Raw genomic sequence first — 23,689 nt, forward strand, 5'->3', positions numbered from 1 at the left:
TTTGGGTGCTTTGCTGCAGGAGGGACTGGTGCACTTCACAAAATAGATGGCATAATGACGAAGGGAAATTATGTGGATATATTGAAGCAACATCTCAAGACCTCAATCAAGAAGTTAAAGCTTGGTCGCAAATGGGTCTTCCAAATGAACAATGACCCCAAGCATAATTCCAAAGTTGTGGCAAAATGAAGGACAACAAAGTCAAAGTACTGGAGTGGCCGTCACAAAGCCCTGACCTCAATCCTATAGAACATCTGTGGGCAGAACTGAAAAATCATGTGCAAGCAAGGAGGCCTACAAACCTGACTCCGTTACACCAGCTCTGTCAGGAGGAATGGGCCAAAATTCACCCAACTTATTTTGGGAAGCTTGTGGAAGGCTACCCAAATGTTTGAGCCAAGTTAAACAGTTTAAAGGCAATGCTACCAAATTCTGAGTGTATGTATACTTCTGACCCACTGGGAATGTGATGAAAGAAATAAAAGCTGAAATAAATAATTCTCTCTACTATTATTCTGACATTTCACGTTTTTAAAATAAATGGTGTTCCTAACTGACACAAGACAGGCAATTGTTACTAAGTTTAAATGTCAGGAATTGTGAAAATCTGAGTTTAAATGTATTTGGCTAAGGTGTATGTTAACTTCTGACTTCAACTGTATGTTTTATTGTCAAATACGCCAAATAGATGCAGTGAAATGTGGGGTTTTACAGGGTCAGCCATAATAGTACGGCGCCCATGGAGCATATTAAGGTTAAGTGCCTTGCTCAAGGGCACATCGGCAGATTTTTCACCTTGTCTGCTCTGGTATTCAAACACACACACTTCCTATCCCACATACCCTGCAACAGATGTTGTTAAATAGTGCTTGATGTTGGATATTACAATGCAGAAATGTGAGATCTACAGGCTATTACATTTTTTTCACATTACTTACTGTCTGAAACAAGTGATTCTTGCTTGTTCAGTATCCATGTGACCCAAGGTCTCCTGCCATTTGGGAAATGTGCATGTAATCCCATACCAGTGTAGCTATCTCCCTTCCATTTTCATGTGGTTTCCAGTTTGTTTGGGAACTCTAATCATTAGTGCAACGGTTGCCACATGGAATATGTGGTGAGCCTGTAATGGTTGCCTTTTGTCATTACCTACCTCAGTCAGCCTGAAGAATAGTTCCTCAGCGCGACCTGAAAACCACACTGGGTCTCTGTGCTGTGGGTTTTCATCCTTTTACCATAACCTGTCACCTTAGAATATATCTACTTTAACCGTAGTTGAGACACCAAGCATTCTGATCGTTCTTTCAGTGTTATTGTATTATAATATAATAATATAATAATAATATATGCCATTTAGCAGACGCTTTTATCCAAAGCGACTTACAGTCATGTGTGCATACATTCTACGTATGGGTGGTCCCGGGGATTGAACCCACTACCCTGGCTTTACAAGCGCCATGCTCTACCAACTGAGCTACATAACAGGATCTCATTTATTGGGTCACATTCTCAATCATATGTGTATTTGTCAGATTTGTCAACCAGTTTCAGTTGCAGACTTTATTGATGAACATGAGAACATTTGGATACCGAGGAGGAAATAGCAAATGTATGTTATTTACTTCACAGACATAAGGTGTAAAGAATGCAATGAAATGTTCACCTTCTTTCCACCTTCAGTTAAATATTACACAAAATAAATTATTTACTTCACCACAGTCAAAACTCAGTGGTTAAATATCATACATTAGTGTTTCCTTTCACTGTATTCACTTTTGATATGGTTCCAAGATCTCATAACCACGAGGATCTTGCTCAATTATATACATGTTTCCTGCATTTAGCGATCTCTTAGGCCTTCTTCTTCATTTAAGAATGTTCAGATCATTGAAATGAGAATGAGGACCATGAACAACAGTTCAATCGTTTTTTGGGATACACAGAGCCAGTGCTTCCTCACTTCATCCACGCGGTGTGTGAAACAGCGTCCTACTTTGTTCCCACATGTCCCACCCTCCTTCAGTCCACATCTTTCCAATGATTTAGCACAGAATATGATTCAAATTTCACCCTGTGCCACAGAAAGCACTGCACATCCTCAAACCAATAAACCATCTCAACGAAAGTCAAAAGCAGGGAGTATATGCACAGTTAATTACCTTCCTTAGAGAAAATATGTCTTTTGGAAATGGTATAGTTCAGATGCTCTCTGTCTAGATTATAGTACATTTAAAAAAAAAAATCTTTATCTGAAAGATTGTTCAGTGCTGAATAGCTCTCCCACAGGGTATGTTTAGTACAGTGAAATGCTCTTCTTCATCACACCATGGTGGGGAGGAAGTGGGTGGACCTTTTCCTCCTCCTTGTTTTCTTCCCTCTCAGTGGCCTCCCGTGGACACTCAGCCCCACAAACATCTGTCTCTTCTTGTTCCTCCACTCGGCTGAGGCATAGGTGTTATAGCCGTTCTCCTCAATACGCTCCTTCAGTGTGCAGTCAATGCCAAACTCTCTCTGGAAGAACAAACGACATTACTGGGATACATTCTCATATGTATTTGGATACTGACTCAACACATTTCATACGGAGTCAACTATTTTCAATGGTGAAGTGCATACACTAGCAAAGGATGTGAGAATACTATATTTATAGTGAATGTACTGTTCATACAAGAGTCCAAATATAAAATATATCAATGTTGAACTGTCTCCAGGTATGTATTCAACCTTTCTACAGAGCATTCAGACCCCTTGACGTTTTCCACATTCTGTTACATTACAGCCTTATTCTTAAATGGATTTGTATTAAATCCCACTCATCAATCTAACTGAAATCAATCAAAATCAAATCACATTTACTCATGTAAATATCACATTTACATAAGTATTCAGACTATTTACTCAGTACTTTGTTGAAGCACCTTCGGCAGTGATTACAGCCTAGAGTCTTCTAGGGTACGACGCTACGAGCTTGGCCCACCTGTATTTGGGGAGTCTCTCCCATTCTTCTCTGCAGATCCTAGCAAGCTCTGTCAGGTTGGATGGGAAACGTCGATGCACATTTCTTTTCAGGCCTCTCCAGAGATGTTCGATCAGGTTCAAGTCCGGGCTCCGGCTGGGCCACTCAAGGACATTCAGCGACTTGTCCCGAAGCCACTCCTGCGTTGTCTCAGCCACTCCTGCGTTGGCTGTGTGCTTGGGGTTGTTATTCTGTTGGAAGGTGAACATTTGCCCCAGTCTGAGGTCCTGAGCGCTCCGGAGCAGGTTTTCATTAAGGATCTCTCTGTACATGGCTCCGTTCATCCTGCCCTCAATTCTGACTTGTCTCTCAGTCACTGCTGCTGAAAAACATGCCTACAGCATGATGCTGCCACCACCATGCTTTACCTTAGGGATGGTGCCAGGTTTCCTCCAGATGTGACACTTGGCATTCAGGCCAAAGAGTTCAATCTTGGTTTCATCAGACCAGAGAATCTTGTTTCTCATGGTCTGAGACTCCTTTTAGGTTCCTTTTGGCAAACTCCAAGCGGGCTGTCATGCGTCTTTTACTGAGGAGTGACTTCTGTCTGGCCACTGTCCCATAAAGGCCTGATTGGTGGAGTGCTGCAGAGATGGTGGTCCTTCTGAAAGGTTCCTCCATCACCACAGAGGACCTCTGGAGCACTGTCAGAGTGACCATCGGGTTCTTGGCCACCTCCCTGACCAGGGCCCTTCTTCCCCGATTGCGGAGTTGGGCCGGGCGGCCAGCTCTAGGAAGAGTGTTGGTGGTTCCAAACGTCTTCCATTTAAGAATGATTCAGGCCACTGTGTTCTTGGGGACCTTCAATGCTGCAGAAAAGTTTTGGTACCCTTCCCCAGATCTTTGCATCGACACAATCCTGTCTCTGAGCTCTACGGAGAATTCCTTTGACCTCATGGCTTGTTTTTTGCTCTGACATGCACTGTCAACTGAGGGACCTCAAATAGACAATCGTGTGCCTTTCCAAATCATGTCTAATCAATAGAATTTACCACAGGTGGACTCAAACCAAGTTGTAGAAACATCTCAAGGATGATCAATGGAAACAGGATGCACCTGAGCTCACAGCAAATGGTCTGAAGACTTTTTATTTTAATACATTTTCAACTATTTCTAAAAACCTTTTTTTGCTTTGTGTAGATTGATGAGGGAAAAAAGTAATTTTAGAATAAGGCTGTAACGCAGGGGTCCCCAAACTTTTTCCTGTGAGGGCCACATAACTTTTCCCTTCTCTGATGGGGGGCCGGTGTCAGTTTGTAACAGAAAAAGTGTGACGATCGTAGGGGAGCTTAAAAAATGTATTGTTTTCCAGAAAGCCACACATAACCAAATAACCCTTTCCAGGTTCTTTACAGAAAAAAAGTCAGGAAACAAATAATAACACTATTAATGAAATAAATAATAACTAAATAACCCTCTCTGAGTTCTTCACAGAAAAAAACAGGAAATAAATAATAACTAAATAACTCTCTCTGGGTTCTTCATAGAAAAAAAAGCCATGGAACATTAACTTTCTGTCGTGCCATGCACAATCTTAACAGATAAAAGTTCAGCTCAGTTGTCAGAGCAGAATCTCTCTGACACATATGAGCAGTCTCTTAAATTTCTTGTGTTCCTTCCTTATAATCCTTTTGTAGGTTCCAGTAGGCTTGTAGACACCGCTGTTTGCAGCTCTCTCTCTCATCAACTTCCCTGTGAAAACCACAAAAGAAGCAGGTTGAGAAACTGAACTAAGTGATACAGCACCTACACCGCACAATACATTTCACTACCAGTATGGTTGTAAAGATGGATTTTATCCTAGTAGATTTTATTATGATTATATTTGTTTATGCTCAGAATGACTCATTCAAGTCAGAAAAGTGAGCTTACCTATGTATGTTCATCAGTGTGAACTGTGGGCCTGCATCTGGCTGGTGAGAAGTTGAATATCAGGTTCCATTCTAGTTACAGCCAGTCTCAAGCACTGATGCAAATGTTCATCTGTCAATCTTGATCTCATCGGGGTTTTCAGCAGTTTCATGCGAGAAAAGGTTTTCTCGCAGATATACGTGCTGCCAAAAACTGTGGACATTTTCATTGCGTGTTTTTTGATGTTTGGATATGTGTCGTTTGGGAGGGCGGCATAGAAGTCAATGAGACTGTTGGGCTTGAATGCGTCTTTCAGAACATCACAGTTCTGTAACAGCCAACTCAAACTGATATGAAGGCTGGGCTTCATCAATGTCGGCAACAAAGGGGTTCTGAAAAAGACGGATTTCTTTCACTGAATCGCACACCGAACTCCGCCTTCAGCATTTCCAGTGCTTCCACGCACTTTTCAGCTGGGAACGGGACCGCTGGGTTCTCAGTCGACAGGTTTTGGGTAGCAGGAAGATGGACGAAGTTGCGCTTTTTCACTTGTTCCAAAAGCAGCGCTAATTTCACCTCAAATGCTTGTATGTGTGAATACATGTCGCAAATGAGTTTCCCCTCGCCTTGTAGCTACAAGTTAAGGCTGTTAAGTATTTCTGTCACGTCTGTTAAAAATGCGAGGTGCCATTTCCATTCTGGGTCGATCAGCTCTGGGACCGTTTTGTCTTTTAAATGAAGAAATACGTTAATTTCGGGTAGCAGCTCGTAAAAACGCCTCAAAACTCTGCCCCGGCTCAGCCATCGGACCTCTGTGTAGTACAGCACATCTCCGTGCGTAGACTCCAGTTCAGACAGGAATTCTTGGAACTGCCTGTGTTTAAGTCCCTTTGCTCTGATGAAGTTTATGCACGACACCACAACCTTCATTACAGAATCCCACGTCAACACTTTGCAGCACAGTGCTTGCTAGTGAATTAGGCAGTGGACTCGTAGCGGGGCGGTGAGACCCCTTTTTTCCAACTCCCGGTTCATGCGTCCTATTAGACCGCGAGTTTCGCCCACCATGCTAGGAGCCCCGTCAGTCGTGATGCTAGCTAGCTTTGACCAGTCCAGGTCCAACTTCTCCATGGTTTGGCACACTTTGTCAAAAATATCCTCTCCCGTTGTAGTCCCTTTGAGACTTTGGAGGGCTGCCAGCTCCTCGCATATCTCAAAGTTTGCGCTAACTCCACGAATAAAAATGAGCAGTTGCGCTGTGTCTTGCACGTCCGTGCTCTCATCAAGTGCTAATGAAAAAAGTCAAATTCTTTCGTCTTCTGCTGCAGCTGGGCATATACATTACTCCCGATTTCTTCAACGCGTCTGGTGATTGTACTCGCCGACAGACTTACGGCATTAAATGCATCTTTCTTCTCGGGACACACCTCCTCCGCGACAGCATCCATACATTTCTTAACAAACTCTCCGTCAGTGAAAGGCTTACCGCTTCTTGCTATCAGTTTAGCAACCCGAAAGCTGGCCCGAACGGATGCCTGGTTCAGCTGAGCTTGGCGTACAAATGTATTCTGCTGAGATAGTAGTCCACTTTTTAGCTTTGAGAGTTTGTCTGCTCGTATTTGGCCTTGCAAGCTATCGTACTTGTCTTTGTGACGGGATTCATAGTGTCGGCGAAGATTGTATTCTTTGAATACCGCCACCGTCTCTTGACAGATGAGACAAACAGCCTTTTCTTTGCATTGAACAAAAAAATAATCGTTTGTCCACTGCAGGTTAAATACCCTGCATTCTGAATCAAATTTTCTCTTACCTAACCTTTTCGCCATTATTCCGTTCTCTCTTTGACAGGGCCGGGCCTAGGATTTTTTTTCTGGAGGCCAAATAGGAAAAAAATTCGATAGCGTCTCTGGTATTGTTCAGAGGGCCGGGCCAAATGTGCTGACGGGCCGTAGTTTGGTGACCACTGCTGTAACGTAATAAAATGTGGAAAAAGTCAAGGGGTCTCAATACTTTTCGAATGCACTGTACACTGTATTTATTTATCTGCATTTTGCAGGATTAAATCTCTTGACATGCACCATCTCATTCAAGTGTCCAAATGTAAAAACAAAATAAATAAACAATACTTAGTGACAAGAATAATTTGGCAACTACTGTCTAACAACAACCCAATTCAACTTAGTCAATATGTACCATGTACTGGTACCATGTACTAGAGGGGTACATTCAATAGAAATAGTTAGTTATGTAAATCGGTTACAGTGATAGATGTGATATATTCTAATGTCTGTGTCACTTAGCACTATAGTCATTACTTGCTGACCTCCAATTTCCTCTTTGAATCATATGCACTTGGTTTGGATGGGGTGCTCTTTGAACTTCTGATAGTTTCCACTGCACCATTAGTTAAAAGTGAACTCAGCTCCAAAGATAAGAACTCTTGTGATAAAGTTGAAGGAATCTAAGTGTCTGTCTTTGAGGCTGGTTAAATGACCGCTGACTCGGATACTGACCGCTCCGTACAGCTCACCCTTCCTGCTGATAGCCAGGTAATAGTTACTGCCCAGGCCTTTGATAGCCACCACCCCCACATCCACCGACGTGATCTCCAGAATACCTGAGAACACACAAAATAACATGTATAATAATTTAGAAACAAGTGATAAACCTTTTATAAATAATTTATATTCATCATAGGGGAGGATTTAGGGGAAATGTGTAACCGTTCAGGCAGGGAATTTTAAGGCAGACCGCAGACATAACGTTGGCCCAGATCAGAACACAGAGGCAGAGTACATAGAAGCTATGTTTTCTGGATCTGCTGTAGTCATAAAGATAAGAGATAAGAACTATCAGGAGTGTCTGCCTGTCCCTCCTTACATGAAATATTTGTTTGTATTTGTGTTGTTTATTAGGTTTAACCAAATGGGAAAAGTAAGTTAAATGTGTACAAAAGAAGTATTGCCAGTTAAAATATAAGTTTGTTAATAATCAAATATAACAGTTGGCATTGTATCATGTATTTGGTTTCATCAAATATATGTACTTTTTTTTTAATTGAGAAAAATTAACTGATTTACTTGTAACCAGCTGAAGTAAAAAATAATCACGTTGATCCGAAGAGTAATTGTGTTTATAGTGTAGAGCCTTTCTCAAGACAAAATAATCTAGATGTGTTTTAGAAAGCCTCTATCTGAAATCCTGTGGGTTCATAGCCAACTGTCATGCTGTCAGTCATATTTCTGTTACTCTAATACTCTAGTTCATAGCCAACTGTCATATTGTCAGTCATATTTATGTCCCTCTAATACTTTAGTTGATTTTCAGAGAAAAGCCTGACTAATCTCTTAAAACTGTAGGGTAGAGTTTTCATCCATCCATCCAGCCATCCTTCATATCACCCATATAAGCGTGCTTCATCTATGTAGGGCCACAGTCTACACAGAAGAACAGACTTCAGCTTAATAACTAATTTGGCATGAGGATTATAATGAAAGCAGGTTGGATTTATTTATGAATAGTTTGGCTCATTTGGAATATAAGCCACCAATTCCCAGTGTAAATATACATACACACTCTCACACGCACGCATGCACGTACACACACATGTATCTAATCTGACGCTGGTGTGTGTTAATGGCCCCTCTCTGGTTCCTATGGTATGTTTGACTTCCTGACACCCTCCTTCACTTCCTCTCCATACTTCCCGTGTGGTGTTGTTATCCTATCCTGACACACACACAACACACACACACACACACGCTACAGGGAGTTGTCGTGACGATGGCCTTTGATCAGACTGCCACAGCAGTTCCCCTCCTTCGTCCCTGATGAGTATGTGGAGCCGCCTTTGTCACTGTCAAGCTCCCTTGTTTGTGGTCAGACCGTCCAAAGGTGCCGTGTGAACTTGAAGGGGCAGGTGTCCTGGAAAAAGTGCCCTTCGAAATATACTGTGACCTACATCCCTGTCTCCACATCAGTGAGGTAACCTCTGCATTAGTTTCCAGTTCAAACAGGTTCACACCGACAGGTGAAGTGGTGGTGGGGACCATGACACAACGGCCATTGAAGATCTGAGAGTTGCTTCTGTAAGGGATTAGGTGTCAGGTATCGAGTGAGGATGTAAGACTATCTAAGGCTGTTTCTGGGCCCTCTGTAAACATGCCGGGATGAAAGGAGAGAGAACAGAGGAGGACAGATGAGCCATGACAGAAAGACAGGGAGGGGAGGATTAGAAAGACCTCAATGACCACTGATCAAACACATACACCGGAGGCTGGGGCGAGATGACTTATATGGGCGGCAGGTAGCCTAGTGGTTAGAGCGTTGGGCCAGTAACTGAAAGGTTGCTAGATTGAATCCCTGAGTTGACAAGGTAAAAATCTGTTGTTCTGCCCCTGAACAAGGCAGTTAACCTTCTATTCCCTGGGAGGCCGTCATTGTAAATAAGAACGTGTCCTTAACTGACTTGCCTAGTTTAAAAAAAAGGATAAATAAAAAATACAAATACAATTTTAAAAATCAAGTGTGTGTCTGGGACACAGAACACACACACACACATAGGTGTGCATATTGTTGCGAGCAAGCATTGTGCACACATATACACAGTCTCTACAGCATTTCTCTATAGAGAAAAGCCACCCGTATCCACTCAGTCTTTGATGATTAATGTTCAGCACTACTGTCTACTTGCTCACTCAGGAATGATATCTACAACGGAAAAAAAATAACCGAAGCCATTAGGACAAATGTGTTTTTTGTTCAACATATTACGTCTCACAACACTCAACACCAAATGTGTGTGTAATGAACTTCGTCTGCTGTTAGAAGAGAGGCAGACCGAAATGCAGCGTGTAGGTTACTCATGACCTTTAATAAAGATAAAGCGGTACATGAAATAATTGAAAATACAAAAACAACAAACAAGTGAAACAAAATACAGCCTATCTGGTGACTAACACTAAGACAGGTACAATCACCCACGAAATACAACGCGCACTCAAGCTACCTAAATACGGTTCCCAATCCGAGACAACTAGAATCAGCTGACTCCAATTAGGAATCGCCTCAGGCAGCCAAGCCTAACTAGACACACCCCTAATAATACACACTCCCAATTAATACAAACCCAATACGAAATAACAACGTATAAACCCATGTCACACCCTGGCCTACCCAAACATATAACAAAAACACAAGATACAATGACCAAGGCGTGACAGAACCCACCCCCTAAGGTGCGGACTCCGGGACGCACCTCAAGAGCATAGGGAGGGTCCGGGTGGGCGTCTGTCCATGGTGGCGGTTCTGGCTCGGGACGTGGACCCCACTCCATAAATGTCCTAGTTCCTCCCCTACGCGTCCTAGGATAATCCACCTTCTCCGCCGACCATGGCCTAATAGTCCTCACCCTGATCCCCACATAACTGAGGGGCAGCTCGGGACCGAGGGGCAGCTCGGGACCGGAGGGCAGCTCGGGACCGAGGGGCAGCTCGGGACCGAGGGGCAGCTCGGGACAGAGGGGCAGCTCGGGACAGAGGGGCAGCTCGGGACAGAGGGGCAGCTCGGGACAGAGGGGCAGCCCGGGACAGAGGGGCAACTCAGGACAGAGGGGCAACTCAGGACAGAGGGGCAACTCAGGACAGAGGGGCAACTCTCTATCCCCGGGACAGAGGGGCAGCCCGGGACAGAGGGGCAGCCCGGGACCGAAGCAGCCCGGTACTGAGGGGGAAGCCCGGTACTGAGAGGAAGCTCGGTACTGAGAGGAAGCTCGGTACTGAAAGGGAGCCCAGTACAGAGAGGGAGCCTAGTACAGAGAGGGAGCCTAGTACTGAGAGGAAGCTCAGTACTGAGAGGAAGCTCAGGCAGGTAGTAGGCTCCGGTAAATCCTGGCTGGCTGGTGGACCTGGATGATTAAGGTTGTCTGGCCGATCTAGAAGATTTTGGTAGACTGGCACTTCTGGCGGATCCTGGCAGACTGGCACTTCTGGCGGATCCTGGCAGACTGGTGACGCTGGGCCGACTGGTGGTGCTGGGCAGACAGGAGACTCCGGCAGCGCAGGAGAGGAGAAAGGCTCTGGCTGCGCTGAACAGGCGAGGCGCACTGGACGCGCTGGGCCGACTGGGAGCACTGGTGGCGCTGGACAGACAGGAGACTCCGGCAGCGCAGGAGAGGAGAACAGCTCTGGTTGCGCTAAACAAGCGGGAGACTCCGATAGCGCAGGAGAAGAGAACAGCTCTGGTTGCGCTAAACAAGCGGGAGACTCCGGCAGCGCAGGAGGGGAGAAAAGCACTGGCTGTGCTGAACAGGCGAGGCGCACTGGAGGCCTGGTGCGTGGTGCTGGAACTGGTGGTACTGGCGCGAGGACACGCACAGGAAGCCTGGTGCGGGGAGCTGCTACCGGAGGACTGGTGTGTAGAGGTGGCTCTGGATAGACCGGACCGTGCAGGCGCACTGGAGCTCTAGAGCACCGAGCCTGCCCAAGCTTACCTGGCTCGATGCCCACTCTAGCCCGGCCAATAGGAAGGGCTGGTATGAGTCGCAGCTGGCTCTGCACCCGCACTGGAAACACCGTGCGCTCCATAGCATAACACGGTGCCTGCCCGGTCTCTCTAGCCCAACAGTGAGCACAGGGAGTATGCACAGGTTTCCTACCTGGCATAACTATTCTCCCTTTTAGCCCCCCCCAATAATTCTTTTGGGGTGACTTTCCGGTTTCCAACCGCGTCGCAGTGCTGCCTCCTCATACTCACGCCTCTCCGCTTTAGCTACTTCTATTTCCTCCTTGGGACGGCGATATTCTCCCGGCTGCGCCCAGGGTCCTTTTCCGTCTAATATCATCTCCCAAGACCAGAAGTCCTCATATTGCTGCTCCTCACAATTAACAGGGAGAGTAGGCTCAGGTCTGACTCCTGACTCTGCCACTCTCTCTCTGCGCTTTCCCCCGTTACCTAAGGTTTTCGCTCTGTATAGCCGTGCTCTCCTTTTCGATTCCATCCGTGTATAGCCCTCCTCGCCTTTTCGATTCCATCCGTGTATAGCCCTCCTCGCATTGCTGTAGGGAATCCCAGGCGGGCTCTTGCACTCGCTCTGGGTCCGATGCCCACCTGTCGATTTCTTCCCACTTCGTATAATCCATATCGTCCTCCTTCAGATCCTGCCAGTTCACACGCTGCTCGGTCTGTGAATCGTGGTGGGTGATTCTGTAATGAACTTCGTCTGCTGTTAGAAGAGAGGCAGACCGAAATGCAGCGTGTAGGTTACTCATGACCTTTAATAAAGATAAAGCGGTACATGAAATAATTGAAAATACAAAAACAACAAACAAGTGAAACAAAATACAGCCTATCTGGTGACTAACACTAAGACAGGTACAATCACCCACGAAATACAACACACACTCAAGCTACCTAAATACGGTTCCCAATCCGAAACAACTAGAATCAGCTGACTCCAATTAGGAATCGCCTCAGGCAGCCAAGCCTAACTAGACACACCCCTAATAATACACACTCCCAATTAATACAAACCCAATACGAAATAACAACATATAAACCCATGTCACACCCTGGCCTACCCAAACATATAACAAAAACACAAGATACAATGACCAAGGCGTGACAGTGTGACACTGTGTGTTATGTAGTGGTGATTCTGATACACCACACAATAAATCATGGCCGTGGGTCAACCACACATTTCCAACTGTTTATTTAGTGGAAAATGAGTTGCATGCTGGACACTTTCTCCTAATGTGTGGCTCATTTGATACGCTCTGTTTTGTAGTTACTGCAGTAAATGGTGTGTTGGAGTAGGTGCAGACAATGCCAATGTGAATTGAAGGTGGATTTTCCACAGTGGGTTGCCAGTTAAAGGTAGATTTTTCACAGTGGGTTGCCAGGTAAAAGGTAGATTTCGCCATTTTACATGTCTATTTAGGGTAACTGGAAGTTACCTCTTCTAAAAAAAATGGGACAGAGTTTACAGTACAGATACACTGTAGCCAACTTGATTTAAGAATAAGGAAAACATTTACTTAGATATCTGAAACCATTCCAACTGTATCGTCATGTTGAAATATGGGAATGAAACCAATCATCTGTAATGTAGATGAGGACCACATTGAACGTAATTAGTTTGTTCATACCCTGCCCCTCTCCACGTCCATAAACATCTTCACATCTCTTATCTCAGTGTCCCTTAGAGTACTGGCTGTGGTTTCCCTTCTGAGGGACACACACACACACGCACAATCACACACACACACACACACACACGATCACACACAATCGCACACACACACACACACACACACACACACACATGCGTGCGTGCGAATGAGGAACATGCCAGTCCCAATCAGGAGGCACCTCAGCACACATGACTCCCCACAGAGAGAAAGACACAAACACATTTGGTGGCCTCCTATATTTCCCTCCTGCGCTCTTGGCAGGCTGAGCTCACACTCACACCATCCCAGCTTGGAGTAATTAGACTAATTCGTCCGCCGCCACACATCTGTTAGAGCCTCAGAACTGGTCGAGTCCACCATTACTGTTCTCAGTAAATGTGTATTCAAAATATTTTGGGCTTTTCAAATGTGATGAGATGCAACAATATAGCAAACCAGGTTACCGATAAACACAGTTTTGTCGAGTTGTTTTTTTAAGCTGATGCCGTTTAAATGTGTAGCTTTAGTTAAATGCGCTTATTTTCACAAAGCTCCATATTGCCCGGGAATCACTTCCAGCCCTCTGTAAAAGCTCCCAGCAGAATCCCAGCACGATGGAGCGACATGTGGGAAAGTTTTTCACAGGCATCCCCATAAATCTGTGGGAGGTTGGATACATGCTCTTAAACAGCCCCCAAAACCACCACCTCTACATCTGTTGAGATCTTTGCTAGCAAGGTTGGTAGTTCAAACACAATACCAGTTGTTCCCCCTCACTCATTACTATGCTGTAACCAGGTTTCAAAGTTCGGGTCTCAGCCTTGGACAAAAACAAACTGAACCAAAACCATATCTCCAAAAAGGAGGAGTAATAAGAATGACTAGTGAAAGATTGAAGATGCTTTTAATTAAAACTACTAACTTGGTCTCCAGATATGCTTCAGTGCAAAAAAATCAGTGCATGATTTTACATTATCTATGAAAAGATTGCCACATACTTGCTGATAGTAAGAACAAACTAACATATATTTTTGGGAAATGTCCTTTTCTAGTTTTATTCATACAGTATAACCATTATTATGTTAATATTTTCTATCAACCCAGAGTTTAACTGGGCATTGCCACAGAATCAATGCCAAAAACCTGATGCTGTGTCATTTTCAGGGGCTACAAAGGACATCATCCCAGGGATCATGTCTAGGCCCTGGGCCAGAGCAGAGACTGGAGCTGCTCTCCTGTAGTATCTCTTGCCCTGTGAACCTGATAGTGTGCCAGATAATCCACACTGTCCCCAGTCCCCCCCAGGAAATGACTTTGTGGCAGCACCATTGATACTGAACACTAGCCGCTTTGATGTGACCACAATGATGTTCAACTATGTCATTCATGAATTAGTACCCCTCCCCTGCTACTGCAGTCAAACCCAACCCAAAGATAAACTTGGTCACTTCATGCAAAAGATTAGTATTATATACAGCAGTATATTACTAATACAGTGGGGAGAACAAGTATTTCATACACTGCCGATTTTGCAGGTTTTGCAGGTTTTCCTACTTACAAAGCATGTAGAGGTCTGTCATTTTTTAAATCATAGGTACACTTCAACTGTGAGAGACGGAATCTAAAACAAAAATCCAAAAAATCACATTGTATGATTTTTAAGTAATTAATTTGCATTTTATTGCATGACATAAGTATTTGATCACCTACAAACCAGTAAGAATTCCAGCTCTCACAGACCTGTTAGTTTTTCTTTAAGAAGCACTCCAGTTCTCCACTCATTATCTGTATTAACTGCACCTGTTTGAACTCGTTACCTGTATAAAAGACACCTGTCCACACACTCAATCAAACAGACTCCAACCTCTCCACAATGGCCAAGACCAGAGAGCTGTGTAAGGACATCAGGGATAAAATTGTGGACCTGCACAAGGCTGGGATGGGTGACAGGACAATAGGCAAGCAGCTTGGTGAGAAGGCAACAACTGTTGGCGCAACTATTAGAAAATGGAAGAAGTTCAAGATGACGGTCAATCACCCTCGGTCTGGGGCTCCAGTCAAGATCTCACCTCGTGGGGCATCAATGATCATGAGGAAGGTGAGGTATCAGCCCAGAACTACACGGCAGGACCTGGTCAATGACCTGAAGAGAGCTGGGACCACAGTCTCAAAGAACCATTAGTAACACACTACACCGTCATGGATTAAAATCCTGCAGAGCACGCAAGGTCCCCCTGCTCAAGCCAGCGCATGTACAGGCCCGTCTGAAGTTTGCCAATGACCATCTGGATGACCCAGAGGAGGAATGGGAGAAGGTCATGTGGTCTGATGAGACAAAAAATAGAGCTTTTTGGTCTAAACTCCACTCGCCGTGTTTAGAGGAAGAAGAAGGATGAGTACAACCCCAAGAACACCCTCCCAACCGTGAAGCATGGAGGTGGAAACATCATTCTTTGGGGATGCTTTTCTGCAAAAGGGACAGGATGACTGCACCGTATTGAGGGCAGGATGGATGGGGCCATGTATTGCGAGATCTTGGCCAACAACCTCCTTCCCTCAGTAAGAGCTTTGAAGATGGGTCGTGGCTGGGTCTTCCAGCATGACAACGACCCGAAACACACAGCCAGGGCAACTGAGTGGCTCCGTAGAAGCATCTTAAGGTCCTGGAGTGGCCTAGCCAGTCTCCAGACCTGAACCCAATAGAAAATCTTTGGAGGGAGCTGAAAGTCCGTACTGCCCAGCGAGAGCCCCGAAACCTGAAGGATCTGGAGAAGGTCTGTACGGAGGAGTGGGTCAAAATCCCTGCTGCAGTGTGTGCAAATCTGGTCAAGAACTACAGGAAACGTATGATCTCTGTAATTGCAAACAAAGGTTTGTGTACCAAATATTAAGTTCTGCTTTTCTGATGTATCAAATACTTATGTCATGCAATAAAATGCAAATTAATTACTTAAAAATACAATATGATTTTCTGGATTTTTATTTTATATTCCGTCTCACAGTTGAAGTGTACCTATGATAAAAAATTACAGACCTCTACATGCTTTGTAAGTAGGAAAACCTGCAAAATCGGCAGTATCAAATACTTGTTCTCCCCACTGTATGTGCTAGTATAACTGTATAATTGCCTGTAGTATAAAGAATTGTGAGGAGTAATGATGAGACAATAGAAGGGTTCAATAAGTTAACACCTACTAGCTTCAAGTTGAACCCTCCGATCATTTTAGAACAACGGTCGGTCTAGCAATGTCTTCACTATGTCATAAACACCCAAAAGAGGCACTTTGAAATTCATTGCATATTTGCCTCAGTGTCAAATAAAGACAGTGTAAAATCTATAAAGACATGAATAAGTGTAGGTCTCTAAAGACATGTATACAAGTGTAGGTCTCTAAAGACATGTATACAAGTGTAGGTCTCTAAAGACATGTATACAAGTGTAGGTCTCTAAAGACATTTATACAAGTGTAGGTCTCTAAAGACATTTATACAAGTGTAGGTCTCTAAAGACATGTATATAAGTGTAGGGTCTATAAAGACATGCATATAAGTGTAGGGTCTATAAAGACATGTATAAGTGTAGGGTCTATAAAGACATGTATAAGTGTAGGGTCTATAAAGACATGCATATAAGTGTAGGGTCTATAAAGACATGCATATAAGTGTAGGGTCTATAAAGACATGTATAAGTGTAGGGTCTATAAAGACATGTATAAGTGTAGGGTCTATAAAGACATGCATATAAGTGTAGGGTCTATAAAGACATGCATATAAGTGTAGGGTCTATAAAGACATGTATAAGTGTAGGGTCTATAAAGACATGCATATAAGTGTAGGGTCTATAAAGACATGTATATAAGTGTAGGGTCTATAAAGACATGTATAAGTGTAGGGTCTATAAAGACATGCATATAAGTGTAGGGTCTATAAAGACATGTATAAGTGTAGGGTCTATAAAGACATGCATATAAGTGTAGGGTCTATAAAGACATGCATATAAGTGTAGGGTCTATAAAGACATGTATAAGTGTAGGGTCTATAAAGACATGTATAAGTGTAGGGTCTATAAAGACATGTATAAGTGTAGGGTCTATAAAGACATGTATAAGTGTAGGGTCTATAAAGACATGTATAAGTGTAGGGTCTATAAAGACATGTATAAGTGTAGGGTCTATAAAGACATGCATATAAGTGTAGGGTCTATAAAGACATGTATAAGTGTAGGGTCTATAAAGACATGTATAAGTGTAGGGTCTATAAAGACATGTATACAAGTGTAGGGTCTATAAAGACATGTATAAGTGTAGGGTCTATAAAGACATGTATAATAGGGTCTATAAAGACATGTATAAGTGTAGGTCTATAAAGACATGTATATAAGTGTAGGGTCTATAAAGACATGTATATAAGTGTAGGGTCTATAAAGACATGTATAAGTGTAGGGTCTATAAAGACATGTATAAGTGTAGGGTCTATAAAGACATGTATAAGTGTAGGGTCTATAAAGACATGTATATAAGTGTAGGGTCTATAAAGACATGTATATAAGTGTAGGGTCTATAAAGACATGTATACAAGTGTAGGGTCTATAAAGACATGCATATAAGTGTAGGGTCTATAAAGACATGCATATAAGTGTAGGGTCTATAAAGACATGTATAAGTGTAGGGTCTATAAAGACATGCATATAAGTGTAGGGTCTATAAAGACATGTATAAGTGTAGGGTCTATAAAGACATGTATAAGTGTAGGGTCTATAAAGACATGTATAAGTGTAGGGTCTATAAAGACATGTATACAAGTGTAGGGTCTATAAAGACATGTATAAGTGTAGGGTCTATAAAGACATGCATATAAGTGTAGGGTCTATAAAGACATGTATAAGTGTAGGGTCTATAAAGACATGTATACAAGTGTAGGGTCTATAAAGACATGCATATAAGTGTAGGGTCTATAAAGACATGTATAAGTGTAGGGTCTATAAAGACATGCATATAAGTGTAGGGTCTATAAAGACATGCATATAAGTGTAGGGTCTATAAAGACATGTATAAGTGTAGGGTCTATAAAGACATGTATAAGTGTAGGGTCTATAAAGACATGTATAAGTGTAGGGTCTATAAAGACATGCATATAAGTGTAGGGTCTATAAAGACATGTATACAAGTGTAGGTCTCTAAAGACATTTACAATTGAAGTCGTAAGTTTACATACACCTTAGCCAAATACATTCAAACTAAATTTCACAATTCCTGACATTTAATCCTAGTAAAAATTCCCTATTTTAGGTCAGTTAGGATCACAACTTTATTTTAAGAATGTGAAATGTCAATAATAGTAGAGTGATTTATTTCAACTTTTATTTCTTTCATCACACTCCCAGTGGGTCAGAAGTTTACATACACTCAATTGATATTTGGTAGTATTGCCTTAATTGTGTAACTTGGGTCAAACGTTTCGGGTAGCCTTCCACAAGCTTCCCACAATAAGTTGGGTAAATTTTGGTCCATTCCTCCAGACAGAGCGGGTGTAACTGAGTCAGGTTTGTAGGCCTCCTTGCTTTTGCGGGCAAAAGCACAGCGTATGTTGAGTTCCACATTATATAATAGTGAAACTTAGCAAAACAAACAAACGAAATAACAAACCGTGACAACAGAGGTGCTACACACACTTACTCAAAACAATATCCCATAACACAAAGGTGAAGAAATGCTACTTAAGTATGATCCCCAATTAGAGACAATGATAGCCAGCTGCCTCTAATTGGGAATCATACCAAAACACCAACAAAGAAAAAAAAACTAGAACCCCACATAGAAAATATAAACTAGACTAAATCCCAAGTCACGCCCTGACCTACTCTACCATAGAAAATAAAGGCTTCCTATGGTCAAGACAGCCTCCTTGCTCACACACGCTTTTTCAGTTCTGCCCACCAATGACCTATGGGATTGTGGTCAGGCCTTTGTAATGTCCACTCCAATACCTTGACTTTGTTCTCCTTAAGCCATTTTGCCACAACTTTGGAAGTATGCTTGGGGTAATTGTCCATTTGGAAGACCCATTTGCAACCAAGCTTTAACTTAACTGATGTCTTAAGACATTTCTTCAATATATCCACATAATTTCCCTTCCTCATGATGCCATTTATTTTGTGAAGTGCACCAGTCCCTTGTGCAGTTGTAAACCGTAGTCTGGCTTTTTTATGGCGGTTTTGGAGCAGTGGCTTCTTCCTTGCTGAGCGGCCTTTCAGGTTGTCGATATAGGACTGGTTTTACTGTGGATATAGATATTTTTGTACCTGTTACGTCCAGCATCTTCACAAGGTCCTTTGCTGTTGTTATGGGATTGTTTGGCACTTTTCGCACCCCAGTACGTTCATCTCTAGGAGACAGAACGCGTCTCCTTCATGAGCGGTATGACAGCTGTGTGGTCCCATGGTGTTTATACTTCGGTACTGTTGTTTGTACAGATGAACGTGGTACCTTCAGGCCTTTGAAAATTGCTCCCAATGATGAACCAGACTTGTGGAGGTCAAAATTGTTTTTTCTGAGGTCTTGGCTGATTTCTTTTGATTTTCCCATGACATCAAGCAAAAAAGGCACTGAGTTTGAAGGTAGGCCTTGAAATACATTCACAGATACACCTCCAATTTACTCAAATTATGTAAATTAGCCTATCAGAAGCTTCTAAAGCTATGACATCATTTTCTGGAATTTTCCAAGCTGTTTAAAGGCACAGTCAACTTAGTGAATGTAAACTTCTGAGCCACTGGAATTGTGATACAGTGAATTGTAAATTAAATAATCTGTCTGTAAACAATTGTTGGGAAAATGACTTGTGTCATGCACAAAGTAGATGTCCTAACCGACTTGCCAAAAATATAGTTTGTTAACAAGAAATGTGTGGAGTGGTTGAAAAACACATTTTAATGACCTAAGTGTATGTAAACTTCCGACTTCAACTGTATATAGAAATGAAGGGTCTATAAAGACATTTATATACAAGTGTAGGTCTCTAAAGACATTTATTTACAAGTGTAGGTCTATAAAGACATTTATATACAAGTGTAGGTCTATAAAGACATGTATATACAAGTGTAGGTCTATAAAGACATGTATATACAAGTGTAGGTCTATAAAGACATGTATATACAAGTGTAGGTCTATAAAGACATGTATATACAAGTGTAGGTCTATAAAGACATGTATATACAAGTGTAGGTCTATAAAGACATGTATATACAAGTGTAGGTCTATAAAGACATGTATATACAAGTGTAGGTCTATAAAGACATGTATATACAAGTGTAGGTCTATAAAGACATGTATATACAAGTGTAGGTCTATAAAGACATGTATATACAAGTGTAGGTCTATAAAGACATGTATATACAAGTGTAGGTCTATAAAGACATGTATATACAAGTGTAGGTCTATAAAGACATTTATATACAAGTGTAGGTCTATAAAGACATGTATATACAAGTGTCAGGTCTCTAAAGACATGTATATACAAGTGTCAGGTCTCTAAAGAAATGTATATACAAGTGTCAGGTCTCTAAAGAAATGTATATACAAGTGTAGGTCTCTAAAGACATTTATATACAAGTGTAGATCTATAAAGACATGTATATACAAGTGTCAGGTCTCTAAAGAAATGTATATACAAGTGTAGGTCTCTAAAGACATTTATTTACAAGTGTAGGTCTCTAAAGACATTTATTTACAAGTGTAGGTCTATAAAGACATTTATATACAAGTGTAGGTCTATAAAGACATGTATATACAAGTGTAGGTCTATAAAGACATGTATATACAAGTGTAGGTCTATAAAGACATGTATATACAAGTGTAGGTCTATAAAGACATTTATATACAAGTGTAGGTCTCTAAAGACATTTATATACAAGTGTAGGTCTATAAAGACATGTATATACAAGTGTCAGGTCTCTAAAGAAATGTATATACAAGTGTAGGTCTCTAAAGACATTTATATACAAGTGTAGATCTATAAAGACATGTATATACAAGTGTCAGGTCTCTAAAGAAATGTATATACAAGTGTAGGTCTCTAAAGACATTTATATACAAGTGTAGGTCTCTAAAGACATTTATATACAAGTGTAGGTCTATAAAGACATTTACATACAAGTTTAGGTCTATAAAGACATTTCTGTCATATTCTTGTCAAAACAAACACCAATGGTGCCTTTCCTTACTCTTTCCCATAAGCCTCTTTGATTCATTTTGTGGTTTAGAACGCCTAGGAGAAACGTTAAAGACTTCCATATACATGAGATGGGGGTGGTGTGTGTAGGTGGGGATGGGGGGTGGTGTGTGTAGGTGGGGATGGGGGGTGGTGTGTGTAGGTGGGGATGGGGGTGGTGTGTGTAGGTGGGGATGGGAGGGGGGGGGTGTAGGTTAAGTGAGCAGATGTGTCTCTGGTGGTGGTTGCTTGGTTTGCTACATCCACACACACACACACACACACACACACACACACACACACACACACACACACGTGGATGCCCGCACACAGATAGGCTCACACGTATCTCACTGGAATAACTGTACTGTGAGAATAGGGCATGAGTACTAAACATATGCATTCATGTTTCTGTACCTCTGTAAATGAATCATATTTACATTATACTCTATTAATCATAAACCACACGGCATCAGCATTATGTACAACATGTGTGGACTTAAACGAAGCGGACTGGTTGTGTGTGGGAGCATGTTAGTGATTGACATATCCTCTCCTATCCCCTGTCCTGCTCCTGTCTAGCTGTTATCAGTACTGTTGACCCTGGGCTGTGAATACGGACAGATAACAGGTTGGTAATCTACCCCTCCTGTTTTAATCATCTTAGAGCTACCATCATTGTACGGAATGTTACGACAGGACAGATATCACAGGGACGTCTGGTAGATACAGAAAGAAGCTTCTTGTCAGGAATGTGTAGCCTAGCTCTAAGAATGTCCAGGTACTGCTGGGAGACAGATCTTGCCACAATTTAGATTCAACATGCCGTATTGATGATCAATGCAAAAACATTCTGCTGGAAACCTTTCTTTCCAAACATAACAGTAAAGTTATTCAACACAAGTCAATCATTTGAAATTGTTTCCCTTTTTTCTGTAATTTGTATGATATTCTGTAGTGAAGAGTGAGGAAAGCCCTGACAACACAATGGTTTATTTTCAATACACTATGGTTGAACCTCTGTTTCCCCTCTTTTGCTCTCCTACTAATTGAAAAACTCACTCGTGGTTACTTACTGAGGGGGTCCTCTCTGCTCTTGGTCCCATTAACTCTGCCATTTGTATCGATCCGCAGGAAGAACTTCTGGAAGGAGAAGAGCTTCCTCCGCCGCACATCTCCCTGCAGGTGGTTGTAGCTACGTATGTGCCTCCCCAGCGGAATCCTAATACCTTCAAAGGGACCTCCAGTTTCCCCAGTCTCTCCTACCCTGGATGCAGCCAGGGAACTGTTCACTGGCGCCCTAAAAGGGCTGCTGGAGCTGGGGAGCTGGGGGCTGGGGGGCTGGGGGCTGTGGGGCTGGAGACTGGGGAACTGGAGCCTGGGGCTGGTTGGCTGGAGCCTGCCTCTGTAGAGAGGTTGATGGCAGACAACCACAGGGAGGGAAAGGGCGAGCAGCAGTGCTAGCAGCAGAGACAGAGACAGGCTGGAAAAGAAGGACCTAGAGATAAAGCTGGACCCAGAGCCAGACCTAAACCTGGACCCAGAACCAGACCTAAACCTGGACCCAGAGCCAGACCTAAACCTGGACCCAGAGCCAGACCTAAACCTGGACCCAGAGCCAGACCTAAACCTGGACCCAGAGGTGGCCCAGGCAGTGACAGCCGTACTCCCTCCAGCAGCCCATGTGGTCATGGTAGAATGGTGTGGGGAGGGCTAGAAGCAACCTCACAGCCTGGGACATGCTGCTGGGGACAACGGGAGGCTGGGAGGTCAGGGAGGGGAGCCCTCCTGGAAAATGGGCCTCTCTGGTACCTAGTCTACCAGGTCTATATGCAAAAGAGATTTCCTCCTCAATTATACCTATCTGGGTTGAAAATCAATGTCTCCTTGCCTTTCTTTTGGTAGCTAGAGCAATTATTGTACTGAAAGTCCATGTATTCCAATGTTCTCTTTCACTTTTGTTCCTATACTGATGTCCTGGTAGATCAGTTAAGACAAATACAACTCGATAAATAAAACAGCCTATTGTCCCACTCGTCGTATTGTTGCCAGTGTAATTGCCGTCAGTGTATTCCAATGACAAACCAGGCAGGCATCATATGTTCCACTTTTGAAACTGTTCTTCTGTCCTTAGCTGTTCCTGGTGCTGAATTTAATTCCAATCCAGAAATCCTTAGATGGCTACTCCCACAATGAAAGGTCCACTGGCATAGGGACATTCTACTATAACACTTTCTCCAGGCTCATCCCTCTGTCCCCTAAGGCCCAAACATTCAACAGCTCACTGCTGCCAGATACCCTCCACACGTTTCTATATTTCACTAAAAAGAGAGAGATGGTCAAACAAAATGTAGTGCTAAGTCCTGGTTGGCCAGTGGGTGCCTGTGAGACATGTCCTCCTCTCTTTCTCTCTCCATGAATGAGTGTGGAGTGGACTCCTCTC

The 23,689-nt window shown here is 42.9% G+C and overlaps 1 protein-coding gene across 1 annotated transcript; it reads right to left on the minus strand.

Annotated features, from left to right (window-relative positions):
- Positions 1-1,494: 1,494 nt before the first annotated feature.
- LOC124035262 (fibroblast growth factor 10-like) lies at positions 1,495-23,689 on the minus strand. Its single transcript, XM_046348710.1, has 3 exons — positions 22,323-23,689; positions 7,381-7,484; positions 1,495-2,511 (listed from the first exon to the last, which is right to left on the minus strand). Exons 1-3 carry the CDS (start codon positions 22,936-22,938, stop codon positions 2,320-2,322), a joined length of 912 nt encoding a protein of 303 aa, XP_046204666.1. The 5' UTR covers positions 22,939-23,689; the 3' UTR covers positions 1,495-2,319.

This window comes from Oncorhynchus gorbuscha, linkage group LG05, assembly GCF_021184085.1.
Source record: "Oncorhynchus gorbuscha isolate QuinsamMale2020 ecotype Even-year linkage group LG05, OgorEven_v1.0, whole genome shotgun sequence".
Lineage (NCBI taxonomy): Eukaryota > Metazoa > Chordata > Actinopteri > Salmoniformes > Salmonidae > Oncorhynchus > Oncorhynchus gorbuscha.

Excerpts from the sequence above, each read along its gene's own strand:
- LOC124035262 (XM_046348710.1), bottom strand. The coding sequence starts at position 22,938 with ATGACCACATGGGCTGCTGGAGGGAGTACGGCTGTCACTGCCTGGGCC. Across the intron at positions 7,485-22,322 it reads GAGCAGAGAGGACCCCCTCA|GTATTCTGGAGATCACGTCG; the intron begins GTAAGTAACCAC and ends GTGTGTTCTCAG. Across the intron at positions 2,512-7,380 it reads AGGGTGAGCTGTACGGAGCG|AGAGAGTTTGGCATTGACTG; the intron begins GTCAGTATCCGA and ends TTGTTCTTCCAG.